The sequence below is a fragment of the Molossus molossus genome, unplaced genomic scaffold (genome assembly GCF_014108415.1).
Source record: "Molossus molossus isolate mMolMol1 unplaced genomic scaffold, mMolMol1.p scaffold_m16_p_15, whole genome shotgun sequence".
In the NCBI taxonomy this organism is placed as follows: Eukaryota; Metazoa; Chordata; class Mammalia; order Chiroptera; family Molossidae; genus Molossus; species Molossus molossus.
This window is the reverse complement of record NW_023425350.1, coordinates 7,893,207-7,911,476: the sequence shown is the minus strand read 5'-3', so window position 1 is coordinate 7,911,476 and position 18,270 is coordinate 7,893,207. Positions and strand designations below refer to the sequence as shown.

The following is an 18,270-nucleotide window of genomic DNA, read 5'->3' as shown; positions in this document are numbered from 1 at the left end:
GCTGCCGAGACCGACGCCAGCGCTGAGGCTGGGGCCCGCCTGGCATCTCTGGGGCGCGGGGACAGACATGAGGGCGACACGAGCGCGGTCTGAGCACTCGTACACATTCTCACACCGCAGAGCGCACGAGGCTGAAGCCGAGGCAGAAGCACTGACGTCCGACGGTTACATTTAGCTCTTCCTGGACTTCCCAAAGCCTCTAGTGCTTGGTATGGGCTGCAGCCGTGGCCTAAACATCTCAGGTAAGATCAAGTTCCTGTGACAGGCAGCCCTGGGGGGCGGGGGGCTCTTTTCCAAGGCCCCCCAGGCCCCCTGCCTTGCTGCTCAAGCCATTTCCTAGGGATGACATTCCTCTACCGGGCAAACTGTCTTGCTAATACCCCAATCCAGCTCCAGCCCGGGGGAGGAGGGAAGGGTGGGTGGAAGGACGTGACCCACTGTACACTTCATGTCCACTCACACCCCACGGACCAGAACCCAGGAAGCCTGTCTCCAGCTGGGCAATCTATACCAACGAACACTTTTCTAAAAGGAAGGGGAGCAATTGGCATCTCTCGTGGCTCAGTGAGCACCTCTGAACCAGTGTGGCAATTGCTCACATCCTTCACAGGAACAGAGAGAGGCCTGGAGGAATCAGCTCCTGGACACAGGGACTGAGACAATGGGAAGGAAGGACGATGAGGGGAAAGGGTGGCTCAGACCTCCAGGCCATTCCTCTGCTGGTCTGGTTACATGAAGCTTCTTCTTTAAAGGACTCTGTTCCCTGGATAGTTCCAGTAGGTGGTATTTTGAAGAGAAAAAAAGAAACCCTCCACCACCTCCCAGCCCTGTCCAGGTCCTCTCTGGCCTGCCCACGGGGCCACGGGGCCACTGTCCACAGGGGGACCAGAAAGTGAAAGCTGTCCCCAGGAAGCCCGGGGTCTAGTTGCAGCTCTACCAGCCAGGCCACGTGGACGTGAACTCCGCTGCCGCGTCTACAGAACGGGGAGGCGAACATGGTGGGGAAGCCCTCCCAGCTCCCACACAGAAAGGTCTGAACACAAGTCTTTCCTTTGCTGCCACGTCACCTAACCACTCATTTCCAAAGCAGCGAGTTTGAAAGAATGAAATCCTCACCATTCCACACAAACTGTGACTCTATACGAGGAAATGATTTTAACGGTACTGGCTTTCCTACCGTTTATATATTTAGTTTTGATCAAGATCGTGTTTGAAGAAAATATTTCAGTACTAAAAGGTTTGAAACCATCATACAAGAAATTATAGTAATTTGTGGTCTTAAGAAATCTATAGGGTGAAAAAAAATTTCCCCAAGAAACAATTATTGAAGAGTCAAGTGGCACAAAAGGACAATTTGATGACATGTTTCAGTTCTCCCTCCTGGTGTTTTAAGAGGGTCTGAGGAAATCCATTGCAGAGCACTGCTCACGTTTCATCTGAAGACCTGGAGGGACGTGGAGTAGCTGTCTTTGTGGGTGTGCCTCATCTAGGAAGGTAAGCTTTCAGGGCCCCGCCCCCTGTCACCTCACCCTGCGCCTGACAGACCTCCCCCAGCTCCGGCCTTCAGCCGGCCCAAGTCCCCGGGCAGCCCCAGCGCCACCCTCCAGCTCCCGCCTCTCCCCCAGCTGCTGTCCACACACAGGCAACCCAGCCACCCCACATGGTCCCCACGCAGGACCACTGCCTGTGACCACTCCTCCTCTTGGGGTATCACCAGTGTTCCACACAGGTCCTCTGCCTAATCCCGTGCCTGTAAACTGTACTGCATAAACCCATATAAACCCACAGGATTCCGGTAGACGAAACATCATCAAATGCCGTCAAAGTAAGACACACAAATGACGTCAAAATAAGACACAAACCTTCGTGAAAATAGAGTCATCAAATTTATTATTTTCATTAGGATGCCATTTATGGAGAATTCCTAGGACTAATGTTGCATGTTTCTCGACACACAAGAGTCAGCACTAATAGCTTAAGTTACTATAAATACTGCCGCCTGGAAGCAGGACAGGGTGTCGGCGTTCGGGACAGACGCTTCGCCAAGCCTCCCGTGATGTTACATCAGAAGGTTCGGAAGGGCTGGTTCGGGAGGTAGCCGAGGTGCAGGAACGATGTCTGCGCCTCCTTCTCAAGGGCAGCCAGCTCCTGAACGGTAGGCGCCAAGACATCCACGTGGCCTTTATAGCCTCCACCTGCATCACACACGTCACGGAGCAAGTGAGTGACATGCCTGGAATAACCTGTCAGCATACTCCGGGCTCAATCACATCCGTTTAAACATTGCTTCTAGCAATAAAAATGTACTACTGGGCAAGTTATCTCTAAAACTCAAGAGTTCTAAAAATGTTAAAGCAATGTAAATGCACGATTAGGCCTCGCTAACAGCTTTCCTGAGAGCTCCCTCCCTCCCTCCCTCCCGTATCTTCTTGATTTGGAAAACCACTAGTTTACATGCATCCTAACAAAATGTCAGGAATGAGGTAAGGGCCTCCAGGCAAAGGGAAGGGTAAGCTAGGTTACCACTTGAATTAAGTCAAAGAATTCTGATTCTTCATTCGAAATGACCACTCTACTAATTTCCTAGTGATTCTGTAAACGTCCGACTACTCTGGCGACGCCTCAGGAGAACCAGCGGTGCTGCCGCCCTGCTCGCACGCAGCCACGGGCAGGGGTGGACGCGGTGCTGTGCTACTCGAGTGAGACACACGTAGAAGTGCCCACTAACACGGCGAAATACACTCCCTTCTTAAACTGATGCTCAGAAAGGAAATATTAACATTTAAAATTGATTAAAAGTATTCAAAGCTTACCAGTAGCTGCCTTTTTTTGACCATAGGTAACCTTCCCGTCAAATTCATCCACCGATACCTTTATATCTGGCTCAATCTGAGAAATGGTGCAGTTCAGGTGTTCTTCTATATCAGACAGCAACTAGAAAGGGAGAGAAATAAAGCATTTTCAAATAAAAATTTCACTTTGACAGAGTCGCCTCTTAGCAGCATTTACTAAAACCAGGACACTATACAATATTTACTATAAATAGAAGCTAGATTTCTGAAGAGGAATCACAGTTACAACCTACAAACTCTAGTTAACAGCCCAGCTGGTGTGGCTCAGTGGCTGAGCATCGACCCAGGCACCAAGAGGTCGCTGCTTTGAATCCCGGCCAGGGTCCAGGTCGTGGACCCAATCCCCAGGGGGGGCATGCAGGAGGTGGCCAATTGATGTTCTCTCTCATCAATGTTTCTCTCTCCCTCTCTCTCTAAAATCAATAAAGAAAAAACAACAACAAAACCCTGTAGCTAACATTACCATCCACCACTCAATACTTTCCCCCCATAAGTGACAAGATAAATGCTAATAAACGTTTGCAGATCAATGCAGTCTACTTCCAGTGCCATAAGCTTCTGGCGCGTACCTGCATCTCGTTGTACCATATGGTGCAGCCGCCATCTTCCTTGAGTCTGGTGTTGTAACACCCTTTTCCACGACTGCTGCACACATGGTACCAGACCTAGAGGGAAAAGCATGAGCATGTGCAGAGACTGAACACGCAAGACAGCTCTGTTTTCAACTTGTTTTTTAGTATCTTCTGTCCTTAAGGCATAAGAAAAATAGATTGCAGGTATGGCAATTACTACCACCATTCAGTAGCTCATTAACTAGGTCTTCCAAAAAAACAGTTCTTGAAAATAAGCCAAACGTTTTTCTAAAATGGATGTCAGTTAGCCTGGCTGGTGTTGCTCAGTAGCTTGAGCATCGTCCCATGGACTGAGAGGTCCCAGTTCGATTCCCAGTCAGGGCACATGCCCGGGTTTCGGCTTGATCTCCAGTAGGGGTTGTGCAGGAGGCAACTGATGGATGTATCTCTCTCACGTCGATGTTTCTCTCTCCCCTCCTCTTTCCCTACGAAAAAAAATCAATAAGAACATATTAAAAAAAAAAGGTGGGTGTGAGTTACAGAAAGGCGCTCTCGGCAAACACGAGATGGAAGCGTCCCTTCTGGAGGATGCTGCAGCAGGTGGGCACCACAGCCGAGTTCGAGAGTCTTCCGGAAGAGGACGAAGCACAGAGCAAAGGGAACAGCTAGCTGGGCAACGATGTGTGAGAGTTCCTTGTTCTCACAACGTGTCATCTTATCCAAACAGTAAGATGCGCAGCCCCCGTCCCACCTCCCACCACGCCGGACAGGGTTTAAATATGTTTTGGTAACAACAATTACTTTGAAGCTATTAGATAAAATGACACTGTGCATCTTTCCTTCCAAACCCCATCCTATTATTTGTCCATTTAATGAACACAGTTTTTAAAAAGGCCACAAAAAGTTCATATTCTATGTGCAACCAAATTCAATGTAAATGGAAAAATCCAACTGCTTTTATTTCAACATCTAAAATAGCAACACAAACAGTGAATGTGATACCACACTGAAAAGATTACCTTCTCTTTTTCTGTCGCCACCAGGGAAATGGCCAGACCCATCCTGAAAGAGGGTAAGTGTGCATTAGAGCCTGGCCCCGAAACGCAGAAGCTCACACGAAGACGGGGGGCTGCCGTACCTTTCAGCTCTCCCCACTCGGCCAATGCGGTGGACGTAGTTTTGCTTCTCATCAGGCAGGCTGACGTTTATAACTGTAAAAGAAATCGGTTAGCACCAACTGCCACTGTTTCTAAATGTTTTGAAAATATTAGGTTTAGACTTTAAATTCCATACAATTCAATCTGCAGGCATAAAAGTTTCTTTTTACCATAAGGAACACCATGGACATCGATTCCTCTGGCAGCTACATCCGTGCAAATCAAGAACCTCACATCTCCTTTCTAGAGAACAGAAGAGAAAAGAATTGATTACCACACATGCAAAAAATAAACATCAACACTGTCTTTCCACTAAATGAGAACTCTGTAACTACCGTTACTACCAGAGGAGAAGTCCAGATAGTCCTAATTCTCTGGGCCAATTCTTGATTTTAAAGCTATGATTCACTAAATAAGACATTTAAGGTGAATAAATAAAAGACTGGATTCATTTTTTGCTTTTCTTTTTTCTTACATCAAAGGTATTAAACCACTCTAAAGTTTGGCTTTATCTTCAGAAATACTGAACAGTGATTCGAGAGGACAGAACAAACTATAAAAACATGAGCATTATTTTCACCCTTGCATTTAAATAAACTCGGAACACTAGGTGCTTTACCCTGACGTTACAGTTTCGTGAGGACAAACCCTAAAGGGGTGGAGAGTGCCTCCTGGTGCTCCCTAAGGAAACACATTAGCCTCCGGGCAGGGGCGCAGGGTAGAGATCTGGGGAGACAGAAGGGCTCGCTGGCCGCTGATCCAATACAATGCCAGATACAGAGGGTGGCACCTATGCGGAAATGAGGCCATTCGATGCTTTACCACCCACATCAATCCATGGGAACACGACCCAGAGTTCCTAAGTCCAGTACTTCTCTTCTCACCTCTCCCTACGATGCGTCAGAGAGAGTACACTGTGCACCAAGACAACACACGGTGAACAGCAAAGATCCTTGTGGGTGGAGGCTACTGACCTGGAGTCTTAAAGGGCTCAAGCCCCACCACCTACACCCAGAGATATAACCTATTCATGTGCTGTTAGTTGGGATGGTCTGCCCCAAACAATTCAAGCTATATTTAATTCTACAAAACTGTATTTTGACACCTGTCTTAAAATAATCTACATATAAGTTCTCTATGGGTATTACTATAAATTATTTTTTTAAAGGCTCACAGACCCAGTTTAATTATCAGATGATGCTTCTAAAAATATCTACCTGGAAGAATTTAACTAAAACTTTCTCAAATTGAAAATTCTTCTTACAGCAGTGTTATGTTGACAAAGAATGTGTAATTTACCATTTGACCTTAAAGATGACTAAGCCCGGCCATGAAAAGGACACACCAGAGTTGGGACAGAAATACTTTGAAATTTCTAGGACAGTAATTGCTTTATGAATGTTAACTGGAACTGATTAAAACCAGATACACTGCCTCTCCAATATTAAGGAAATGCAGACAACTACGTATCAATACCTTAAATCGTTCCAAGTTTTGCTTTCTCTCATGAGGCTTTCTGTCACCATGGAGACAAACACATGAGAACTGGTGTCCTTTTTTATCAGATCCTGGTGAAAAGCAGATTAAACTGTTAACCGTGGAAAACATTACGCCTAAAACTGTGATTACAATGCCACCCTACGAGTCTATTAAATCTTTGCCACAAACCATCGTGAACACACTAGGCAAAGTGCCCTGGCATTAAAATGGATTTTGCTTTGAAGGACATTGTAAGTCATCTGGCCCAATCTGCAGGAGCAAATAAAGCAGAATGCCAACAAAAATGATTAATAAGAGGAAAATACACGTGGACACCAGGAACTTCACCCATACCATACAAAGTGAAAACCCAAAAAGTAGGCAAAAGAAGTCATTCTTGACAGAACCAAAAGTCCATAACCTTACTAAAGGCCACGCCCACAAGCCTGCCCTCCTCAAGGTGGAAGCAACTCAGTCATGCGGTTTCCTGGCCAAAGCCGATTGAAGCAGCAAACTCAAGGACAGGGAGGTGCCACCTTAGAGGCAGATGCAGTGGTAGCCAATCCTAACAAAGAAATTTTTCTTTTATTTTTTTGAATCCTCACCTGAGGATATTTTTCCATTTATCTACAGAGTGGGAGGGGGAGACAGAGAGAAAAACATTGATGTGAGAGACATCTACGGGTTGCCTCCCGTATGACCGACCAGGGCTGGGGACTGAACCGCAACCGAGGTGTGTGCTCTTGGCCAGAACTGAACCCGCGACTCTTTGGTCTGTGGGCCGACACTCTAACTGCTGAGCCAAACCAGCCAGGGCACAAAGAAACTTTTCAAATAGACACAGGAACAAGAAGCAGTACAGAGTAAGGGCAAACAGCTTTCTGGAAGTAACAGAACCTGTAGATACAACTACGATGTAGCCCAGAACAACATTTACAAAACTCAAGGAAACAGGACATTCTGAAAGGTATGGACAAGTGACTAGTACAGAAATGTATCACGAAGCGGAGACACAACAGCTCACCAAACTTACACAGCACACTGAGGTCACGCCCCACTGGGAATTCATGGGACTCAGGGAGCATCACACCCCCCCCCATGCCCTGGGTGAGGTGCCTGCAGACTAGGGCGGGACCCTTTCTTCCTCTGAAACCCTGGAAGCAGGTATCTGTTGTTTTGAGTTTAGTAATGGTTCAGGAAACTTGTTTTCTTGACAGAGGCAACCAGAGTACGTAGAGAGAGAAAGAAAAACGAAAGAATATTACTGCTTGCCCTGGCCGGGTGGCTAAGTGGTTTGGAGTGTTGTCCTGTACATCAAGAGGTTGTGGGCTTGATTCCCAGTCGGGGCACATATGGGAGGCAACTGATCGATGTTTCTCTCTTACATGGATGTTTCTCTCTCTCTCTCTCTCTCTTTCTCCCCCCCCCCCAAAAAAAAAAATCAATGAAAACACATCCTTGGGCCCTGGTCGGTTTGGCTCAGCAGTTAAGAGCGTCAGCCTGCGGTCCAGAGAGACCCAGGTTCAGTTCCCACTAAGGGCACGTACCTTGGTTGCAGTTTGTCCCCGGCCCTGGTTGGGTTGTGCGGGTGGCAACCACTCAATGTGTCCCTTACATGTCGATGTTTCTCTCTCTCTCTCCCACTCTATCTGAACAAAAAATGAAAAAATGTCCTCGGGTAAGAATAAAAAAAAATATATATTCTTGGGTAAAAATTAAATTAAAAAAAAAAAAGAACATTACTACTTATCAACAACATTTCTAACCACATAATCAAATCCTCCACTCAAAACCAAAGCAGACAAGAAGAAATTTTTATTACAAAACAGTCACTATAACTAAAATAACCAAACAAGTCTGTCTGTCAGGGCTTAAACATTAATAACTGTTCACTATAAGGAGTGACATTTTCTTTACATGATTAGTTCAAACTTTTTAAATGTTCGAATTTTTCACCTTTCCAATCTCCTTGATGTACATACAGTAAGAGATGTGCTAAAGTCTTCTCCACTATGAGAACAGGATTTGTCCTTTACCTTTAAGTCTGTCAACTTATATTTATATATTTTTCCAACTTCTATATTTTCGAACGCATAGCCAAGCTGACCGAATGCTAACAGTGAGTAGCTAGTATCTCACCACCTAAATTCTAACATTTACTAACCCTGCTGCACCACTTCTCTGTCTATCCTGCCTGTCCTTCTAGTCACTCATCTCTGTATTCTCCACGCATTGGCACGCAGACTGCACATATCAGTGCACACTTCAGCATGGCACCATTAAGCAGAGTGCAGGGTTTGCTCAGTTTTTTTCCTTTCTTCTGAGGTAAAAGTTACATATAATGTACAAATCTTAAGGGCACATTTGCTGAGTTGATAAGTGCACACACCTACATAGCCCAACGCCCTATGAAAAGACACTGAACAAGAACACCACCCTGCAAAGTAGCCTGGTGCCCTTTCTCAGCATTCCCCACTCCTACCCCCGAGGACAAACACCGTTCTGGAGTTCCCCCAGCAAAGATTAGTCCGACCCTTCCCAAACTCCACACAAATCGAGTCATGCAGTATAAAGATTTCTTTCTTTCAGCATAAAGTCTGAGATTCCCCCACAGTCGTCGAGTCTATCTGTGGCCCATTCCTTCTCATTATATTCCCATGTATAAATATTTCAAACGTTGTTTAGCCATTCTCCTACTGATGGTTATTTAGTGTTTTAGTTCTGAGTCACTATAAATACAACTGCTATGACCATTCTTGCACACATCTTTTGTCAATACACGCTTTCACTTATCTTGGGTAAATACTTAGGAGTTGAACTGCTAACCTGTAAGACAGCAATGTTTAACTTTAAAAAAAATAATAATTCTACTGATTTTTCAGAAGAGAGGAAGGGAGAGAGAGAGAGAGAAACACTGAAGTGAGAGAGATACATTGATCGGCTGGCTGCCTCCTGCACGCCCCCTACTGGGGACCAAGCCCCAAACCCGGGCATGTGCCCTGACTGGGAATCAAAGCGGGACGGCGCTCAGTCCTGAGCACGCCAGCCAGGCTGGAGGCCTTTCGCCAAAGTGGCTGTGCCAGGTGCAGCCTCAACGAGAACCTGTAGGTGCTCCAGCTGCCCCAGATCCTCACAAAAGCTGGTGCTGTGTTTTCACCTGGTCATCTCAATGTGTCAGCGGCATCACACTGTGATTTTATTTGAACTTCCTTCACAGTGATTATGTTGAGGATTCTTTCATGATAGTTTATATATTTGATGTATAAGGAGCATAAAATTAGAATCATTGTGCCCTTTCGCTCAGTGGTTAGAATGTCAGCCTGTGCACTGAAGGTTAGTGGGTTTGATTCTGATCAAGGGCACAAACCTGGGTTGCAGGTTCTATCCCCGCCCCAGTTGGGGTCAGGCAGGGAGGCAACAAATCGACGTGTCTCTCTCACATTGATGTTTTCCTCTCCCTCCCTCCCTCTCTCTAAAAATCAATGGAAAAATATCCTCTGCTGAGGATTAACTTGCCTCTCCTGCAAAAAAATGTAGAATCATTGTCTTCATTGTAGACTTATTATTTTATTATACAGTGACCCTTTTCATTTCTAGTAATATTTTTGTCTTAAAGTCTATTACATCTTCGACTAATACAGCTAGACTTAAATCATAGCTTATTCTTTTGGTTAACATATAAGCTGATATAAACATAAAGATGTTTTCATTCCCGTCCTCAAGTTTCAGCTATACTTCTGGTAAACAGCATATAACTAGATTTCATCCACTCTAACAATTTGTGCCTTTTAACAGACTTCAGTCCAATGATACACTAGTGTTCATGCATATATTCAGGTTTTTCCATCAGCCACTTTACTCTACAATTACTGTCTGCTTTTTCTCATTTTCCCCTTCTTCCTTTCCCTATTAGCCTTTCTTTAAATTAAGGTTTTTTTCCTCATACACTGACTCAGAAGACATACATTCTATTACTTAATGACCTATACTTGAAATTTTAACGTTAAAATTAATAACGTCACCCTTCTTCCAAATGACTTAAGGTTGAAGCCCAGGGACCCGCGCTCACTGTGACGACACTCCCTGTGGAAATGACCGCATGCTGAGCAGGCACACAGTCAGGGCGTGTCACCGCTCTCGAGTCTGGGTGTGCATCCAGACTGCATCACATGACACTGGCAGCCGACTAAATGAGGGAATAAGCACAACTTATTTCAAGTAAGAAAACATTACCTCCTTCTTGTTGCATAAAATACTGCTCCAAGTTATCACAGTCGATCTTGGTTCTGCAGAAAATAATCGCTTGATCCATCTTGTGCTCCTTGACTGCTCGGACAGCATACTCCCCCTTCAGGATCTTAATAGCTTCAGACCACATCTCTTTACACCACAATCACAACAACAAATAAACAACATTGCAATATAAAATCGCCGTGAACACAAGTAATCATTCTCAGACTTACTGCTCAACTCATCTAAAAAAAACTGCTCTACTTCAAGAACTTCAACTGCTTTAATTCAACAAGAACAAGAAATAATAAGATAGGGTGAAATGGTGAGATATTCCTTTTGCTCATTTAGTTTTGTTTCTGTTAATGTTTTTGATGCCAGTTTGTGGGGGTACCAAAACACCTATAACCACACCTCTCATGAGGGAAACACACACACACACACAAATAAATAAACAGAAATACCCACAAGCTCTGTTCTTACCTCTTATGGAAAATTAATTCTATTGTGCTTCACGTTAACTTCCCTAAATGTGCCATAAAGGTTTACTCAGTCATTTTAACCCCATTAAAAATAAGTAATGTACTTTCTAAATTAACCTAAACACCAGAAAGTTCACACTTCCCTCTATGGAGGAATAAAAACCATACATCAGATCTAGTTAGTAATTTCTTAGTCACCAACCCCCAAATCTTTATTTTTCACTGTGAAGCTGGGCTATAACTCAACTACCTAATGCAAACTTTAAATCTGTAACCCAAAATATTTCTAAGGTTTCCGTGGTCATCTCTAACTGTAGCATAAAACCAACCAAAGTTTTACAAGGAAAAATAAGCGCAGCAGCTGACACCTCTGTGGTGCAGAGCGCGTTCTCTCGCAGCTGGATCCCGCGCGGCTCTGGACCAGCAGGCTCGCTCCGCTCCAACAGCAGGCTACCTGAGCGCACACCTCACACGTGGAGCTGGTGTAACTCGGTCTGAAGGAACTCTCTTAATTAAGGCTCCAGGTAGCCCACCGAACCAAATGCAGCCCAACCCACGCCAAGCACCCACTTGAGGGATCTGATATCAGACATGCGGCCTAATGGGTTTAAGATCCATCCCAGGTTCTGAGCACTGTCCTTGTATCGTGATGCAGCTTCATCAGTTTTTAAAACATTATGTACATAAAACAAATTGTCTCATCTCTGCCCACTAATATCTTCATTGGATTGGGCTTTAAAATAAGTCTTTCTAAAAACTGATGAATATTTAATGATATGAAGTTTCAGTTTGGGAAGATGAAAAAGTCTGGAGATGGATGATGATGATGGTTACACAGCAGGAATGTACGTCAGCCCACTGAACCGAACACTTAAAAATGGCTAAACCCACCCAGCCAGTGTGGCTCCGTGGTTGAGCGCCAACCCACACACCAAGAGATCGCCGGTTCGATTCCCAGTCAGGGCACATGCCCAGGTTGTGAGTCAAATCCCCAGTGAGGGGCATGCAGGAGGCAGCCAATCGATGTTCTCTCTCATTGATGTTTCCATCTCTCTCTCCTCCTCCCTTCCTCTCGCTCTAAAATCAATTAAAAAAAAAAAAAAGGTTAAACCCAACTTGATCTGAAGTGGATATGACAGAATGAGGTGTACGCAGATGAAAGGTGCTGGTGAGAAAATTAACAGTAAAGAATTGACCTTGTCCAAAAGGTTCTGGGAGGTACCCTCTAAGCCCCTGAAATGTCCTGCCTGTCTTTATTTACATGGTGGGCATGGCCTATGCTATAATCCATGCTAACAAAGCTATTTACGATGGGGCCTTGCGCCACACAGCATCAGCTCAAACTCTGGAGGGACTGGAGACCACCCTCTCTGTAACTCTTTATTTTTTTTATCCTCACCTGAGGACATTTTTCCATTTTTTGTTCAGATAGAGTGGGAGGGAGAGAGAGAGAGAAACATCTACCTGAAAGTGACACATCGAGGGCTGCCACCCACATGACCCAACCAGGGCCGGGGACAAACTGCAACCGAGGTACGTGCCCTTGGCAGGAACTGAACCTGAGTCTCTCTGGACTGCAGGCCGACGCTCTGACCGCTGAGCCAAACCCGCCAGGGCCTCTCTGAAACTCTTTATATATGCCTGCCTTCCACTCTGACCCTGCTGCTCACCACAGCAGTGGCAATCTCTCTGGCTTCTTACGATTGTTATGCCACCTGGCCTGTGTGTGGGAGAGGTGGGGCCACCCTAACATCCCACTGCAATCACTGAGCCCAGTTCAGAAACAGCTTCCCCTACTATTAACCTGGTCTACCGAGGAGAGCCACTGTGGAACTTACGATTCCGGTACCTATGATCAGTGAGAATTCTATAATATACAGTATCTGTGATTTAGATGCCAGAAGACTATTATCTTTTTTTTTTTATTATCCTCACCCGAGGACATTCTTTGTTCAGGTAGAGCGGGAGGGAGAGAGAGGAGGAGAGAGAGACAGAGAGAGAGAAACATCAACGTGAAAGGGACACATCGAGTGGCTGCCACCCACATGACCAACCAGGGCCGGGGACAAACTGCAACCGAGGTACATGCCCTTAGCGGGAACCGAACCCGGGTCTCTCGGGACCGCAGGCCGACGCTCTAACCGCTGAGCCAAACCGGCCAGGGCAGAAGACTAATATCTTAAATTCAATCATTAATACTCCTCTAAGTTGGTTTTATTTTCATATTTCCTGTCCCATTTTTAGAGATCACTTCCAGTCCTTCAAGAGGGTAAACAGGCATAAACTCAATAAATCAAACCAATTTGTTTTCCTAATCTTTCAACGTATTCTATTGATATATTTTACTTACCTGGACTGTTACCACCAGGTCTTGTGTTATCTTTTGCATGTACTTCATCTGTCTACCAAAAGGAAAGAATAAAAAAGGGGTAAGGATTGGTTAAGCAACAATTCAGAACAGGTGCCATTTTTTAAAAAAAGAGAACTGTATTTACCTTTAGACCGCATTTCCGACATACACCTCTATAATCTAAAGGCAAAACTATTCTTGAGATTCAGAAAAATTGTTATTAACTGCAGGTCTAAGGCTAACCAATTTTAAATACAATAAAAACACAAAGGTGGTTTTTGTAATTTTGTTCACAATGAACATACCCTTATATAAAGACCAATCTAAACGCAATGGGAAAAACAACACGATGCATACGTGAAGTTGATTTTTGAAAAAATAAGGCACATCAAGAAAACACTGAAGTACTACTAAAAATGGAAATCATTGTGTCTGAAATCAGATTTTTATATGCAGGTAATCAATCCTATTTACTTATACACATCGTAGCAAAAGCAACTTTACATAGAGAAAAATTAGAGAGGCGTCCACCATTTATTCCCTGCCTTAAAGGTCTCAAGTTTTCCTAAACTTATGCTAAACTTCTCTGTACTTAGGTACAATATCTGGTTGTCTTAACATCACTAAGAGCCCAAGGTTAAACTAGTTTATGACTGCTTTACCGTACACAAATGGAAGCATTAAGAAGCACTCACTCGAATGTGGTTTTTCCCAAGCCTCTCCCAGAGCCTGTCAGCTTTGGGATTCACTGGGACAACCACATGGTGCACAGTATCTGGAACGGAATCTTCTCCTTTTAAATCAACCCACATGGGAAAATGCATTATCTTCTCAGACAGTTTCTTTACATCAAAAGAATGCAAAGTAGCAGAGCAAACAATCACCTAAGAATAAAAAAATCAAAATTTAGATCACTTTTATAACGACAGTAAGTCTGCCTATGAGGCTGATGGTCACGGTTGCATTAGCCTGGAATCTAAGGCCCAGCCCGACGCCCGACTCCGCACCGCAGCTGTGCTGTGCGCCCGAGCCCCGGCCCTCAGCGCCAGCGATCACCACAGCTGTTCCGCAGGCCCTACGAAAGCTATGTGAGATGAGAAGGTTTGCAAGACCTAAAACTGTAAGCTCAGACTTACCTAAAAACTTACAAACTTATCTAAACTATTTTTATCTTTTTCTCTTGAAAACCTCTATCAATCAAATTCGTCCTAAGAGAAAGATGATAAAAATAAGAGTAATATTTTTTAAAATATTATTAAAGAAATAACTGTTTTTCAACAGCTCAAGGTATTTTCCCTTCAAATAGAAACAGTATTCAGTCTGGAATATAAACTCTAAATGCTCTGTAGAAAAAACATTAAAAGCTTTTTAGTACCGTCTTCTGTAACACTTAAGTAACTTTCTCCGATTCCCTTCTTTATTCCCAAAGCAGCTTCACGACGGTTCCCTTTGTGTGCGCTGTGCTATCAAGCACTGAAAAAATGTGCTACAGAGCAGTCAACTTAACCAGAGAACACTAACACAAGGTGTAAACGTCACACAAAAATTAAGCATTAACACGCAATGATTATTTACATGTCTTTAAGATGCGTCTGTCATTTCTTACCTGGAGTCTTTTTTCATCAGAGGTAATCTGAGGAATCTGACTGTGAATCCTGTTTATAAAATCAGAGTAACCTTGCGAAAGAAGCCCATCCTGCATGGGAAGCAAAGAAAAGCATAAGTTTTTAAATCAGTATCAAAATCCTTTTTTCTAAAACAAACACAAAATGTAAGATGTGGAAACTAATTCATAGAGATACATATCCTCATATTTTCTAAATGATGATTTCCTATTGATGCCCAGAGACAAGTTATAAATTCAGTCTTAACCCCGTGTGACTGACACAGGAGAAAGCTGGCACTAATCAGCGCAAACACCACACCCGATATTCGTGAACGAGCACAGGAGTCAACAGCTCCTACCACGTGGCCTGAGCACAGGATTTTAACATGGAAAACAAGACAAAAACCGGTGCTGAAAACTACTTCAACCCATCCTAAAAATAATCTGGGAGCATGTCTTAAGAGCCTCAAGCACATTAATGTCTTTTTACACAGTTCACATTTTGCAACTATGATATAAAAAAATAATTTGTAATGTATAAAATAATTATGTACAAACAAAAATAACTATTTAGAAAGAAAAATAAACCTACATATCTAGTAATAAGAGCAGTTAAATAAACAGTTAAGTATCCATATGACAGATCATTAGACAGCCTTTAAAATCTTTTATGGCCCTGGCCGGTTTGGCTCAGCGGTTAGAGCGTCGGCCTGCGGTCCGTAGAGACCCGGGTTTGGTTTCCGCTAAGGGCACGTACTTCGGTTGCAGTTTGTCCCCAGCCCTGGTTGGTTGTGCGGGTGGCAGCCACTCGATGTGTCCCTTCACGTCGATGTTTCTCTCTCTCTCTCCCTCCCACTCTATCTGTACAAAAAATGGAAAAATATCCTCGGGTGAGGATTAAAAAAATAAAATAAAATAAAATAAAATCTTTTATGAATAACATGAAATATTTATAATACTACATTAAAAAAAAAAAAGATTTCCTAGATTCCTCAAAGTCTGATTTCAACTATAAAAAACATTTACATAAATATAAGAAGTGGATGAAAATATACTAAACTGATAATGATTATCTCTAGATATTGGAATCATGACTGAATTATATTTTCAATTCATTTTGCAGATTTTATCTCCAAAAATAAAAGCCAACACTTTTAAAAAGTATAACTAATTTCAACGTACGGCTTCATCCAGAACCAGGAATCTCACTTGGGATAAGCTCAGCTTTCCAGTTGACACCAAATCATCTAGTCTTCCCGGAGTCCCCACGACTATGTCCACCTGAAAAACACCAAACAAAGCCCCTGATGAGAACTGCAGAACCGCTGGATCACCATAAGCAGCACCCACCAACTGTCCACTGATGATACACCGTGCACACGAGTGTCACCTTTAACTCGGAATTTGTAAATACAGGAAATAGATCGTGCCATATTATCAAACTTATATTTGGTTTGAGAATAATCGGAAGAATTTGGCCAACTGAGTTTGACATCCTTAAATGTTATAGTCTAATATATAAAATTTGTATTTTCAAGCAAAAATCAGATGAATTTATAGGAACGCTGAAATTCAAATCCCAGTTCTGCCACTACCCAGCTGTGTGACCTCAACCTACTCACTCTCCCCTAACGTCCCTTGTCTCATGTGTGAGTGGAGTGCACTTCTGCTCTGCAGAGATGATGTGGCAACCGAGAGACGAGGCAAGCACTGGTGCCAGGGCGCTCGGAGCCTCGGCAGATGTGGGCAGTCAGCGGCAGTGACGCTCCGCTGTCCAGGAAAACAGCAACAATTACCACTCGCCAAGTGCTTCTCAGAAACAGGCACTGTGCTGAACTTTTACAAGTACTATGTCGTTTCATGTTACCACTAAGGTACATACTACTATCGTTATCCCTATTTTAAATAAGAAACTGAAGTTTAGAATATGAAAGTCAAAGGCACTTAGATGATACAAGTAGTAATAACTACACTGGGATTCAAATGTGAGAAAACAGTTAATTCAAATAAAAACAAGTTTTACTTAATTCTTTATTATAAAAATTTTCAAACATACAGCCCTGGCTGGTTTGGTGCAGTGGTTAGAGTGTTGGCCCATGGACCAATGAGTCGTGGGTTTGATTCCAGTCAAGGGCACACACCTCGGTTGCAGTTCGTCCCTGGCCCTGGTCAGGGTCTTGTGGGAGGCAACCAGTCGATGTGTCCCTCTCACGTTGATGTTTCTCTCTCTCTCCCTCTCTCCCACCCTATCTGAAGATAAATAGAAAAATATCCTTGGGTGAAGATATAAAAAAAAATTTTTTCCAAACATACACAGAGAGAATAATAGTACGATAAACTCTCATGCCCATACAACTAACATTCCCATTCTGCCCCTATACGTGTTGTACTCAGGCCCCTAGATATAGTGATCAGGAACATGGGCTTCGCAGTAAGCTCCGCCCTGAGCTGTAATATCGAGTACAAGCCCTGGTCCTACTCCGTAAAACTGGGGATGAGTGCCATCTCAGAGGGCTACTGGGAGAACTAAGTACAAAAATGAGGTATTTAGCGCCAGGCCCATTCGCTGAAAGCAGTCAATAAAAGTTAAGTTTTTTCAAAGTGCACTCGTGGATGGATAGATGTGAAAACAAATAAGGTTTTACATAAAATCATTCAAACAAGTCAAACCTTCCACTTCTTTATCGGTAAGCACGAAAAATCACTTGTACTCTTTTCCTTTTCTCCACTCAGACTAAAAGGTAATGTCCTCCTAACAAATGCATCCCTCTAGCCTCATTACTGCCCCATCTAGCCCTGGAAAGAGTGGAATTCTGCTGAATGGACTTTCCACTGGCTCCAATACAAGGCATTCAGATTCCCATGAAAAATAAGACAGACATTTCTGAAGTTACTGTTTCACTTGTCCTGATAACCAGATGTACCCTAGAGAACTGCTTCAGAACAGAAGGTAAAGCCTGTCGCTCAGTGTATGAAGAATGAACTCGATGCCAAGCGGTGTGACAGGTGCAGGGCACAACAGTGAATGAAGTGCCCTTCTGGTCTGCGTGTATCCTCTGTTGAGTGCAGGACTCTAACACACCACCTGAGTTCCCTCCCTCCTCAATTTCAATAGGTAAAGTCAGCATGAAAATCGTAAATTCGCTCAGGTTTAAAAAGAAAAACAAAAAACTCAGTTAAATTGGAAAAGCCTGAGCGATATATGAATATGACTTACATCATGATACCAACTACTCCACCAGGTCTCAACCACACGTCACATAATGCTGCAACTTTAAAAAGTTTTTTAAGCCCTGGCCAGTTTGGCTCAGCAGTTAGAGCGTCAGCCTGCGGTCCCGGGAGACCCGGGTTCCTTTCCTGCTAAGGGCATGTACCTCGGTTGCAGTTTGTCCCCGGCCCTGGTTGATCGTGCAGGAGGCAGCCACTCGATGTGTCCTTTTCACGTCGATGTTTCTCTCTCTCTCTCTCTCTCTCTGAACAAAAAATGGAAAAATGTCCTCGGGTGAAGATTAAATAAATAAATAAAAAGTTTTTTAAATTAA

General features: G+C 43.7%; 1 protein-coding gene across 3 annotated transcripts in view; it reads right to left on the bottom strand.

Moving 5' to 3' along the window:
• Nucleotides 1–1,887: 1,887 nt before the first annotated feature.
• Nucleotides 1,888–18,270, bottom strand: part of DDX1 (DEAD-box helicase 1) — a 37,829-nt gene continuing 21,446 nt past the window's right edge. Inside the window, exons 15-26 of one of the 3 annotated variants that reach the window (XM_036262945.1) lie at nt 15,911–16,009; nt 14,729–14,818; nt 13,818–14,006; nt 13,123–13,174; nt 10,294–10,440; nt 6,058–6,149; nt 4,752–4,824; nt 4,563–4,635; nt 4,444–4,486; nt 3,422–3,517; nt 2,814–2,934; nt 1,888–2,195 (exon numbers count right to left, since the gene is read on the bottom strand). In XM_036262945.1, the coding sequence (XP_036118838.1) occupies nt 2,065–2,195; nt 2,814–2,934; nt 3,422–3,517; nt 4,444–4,486; nt 4,563–4,635; nt 4,752–4,824; nt 6,058–6,149; nt 10,294–10,440; nt 13,123–13,174; nt 13,818–14,006; nt 14,729–14,818; nt 15,911–16,009 (1,206 nt within the window). In that variant the 3' untranslated portion in view covers nt 1,888–2,064. The remainder of the gene's footprint in view (nt 2,196–2,813; nt 2,935–3,421; nt 3,518–4,443; nt 4,487–4,562; nt 4,636–4,751; nt 4,825–6,057; nt 6,150–10,293; nt 10,441–13,122; nt 13,175–13,817; nt 14,007–14,728; nt 14,819–15,910; nt 16,010–18,270) is intronic. The other 2 variants (XM_036262947.1, XM_036262946.1) reach the window with 2 other exon arrangements.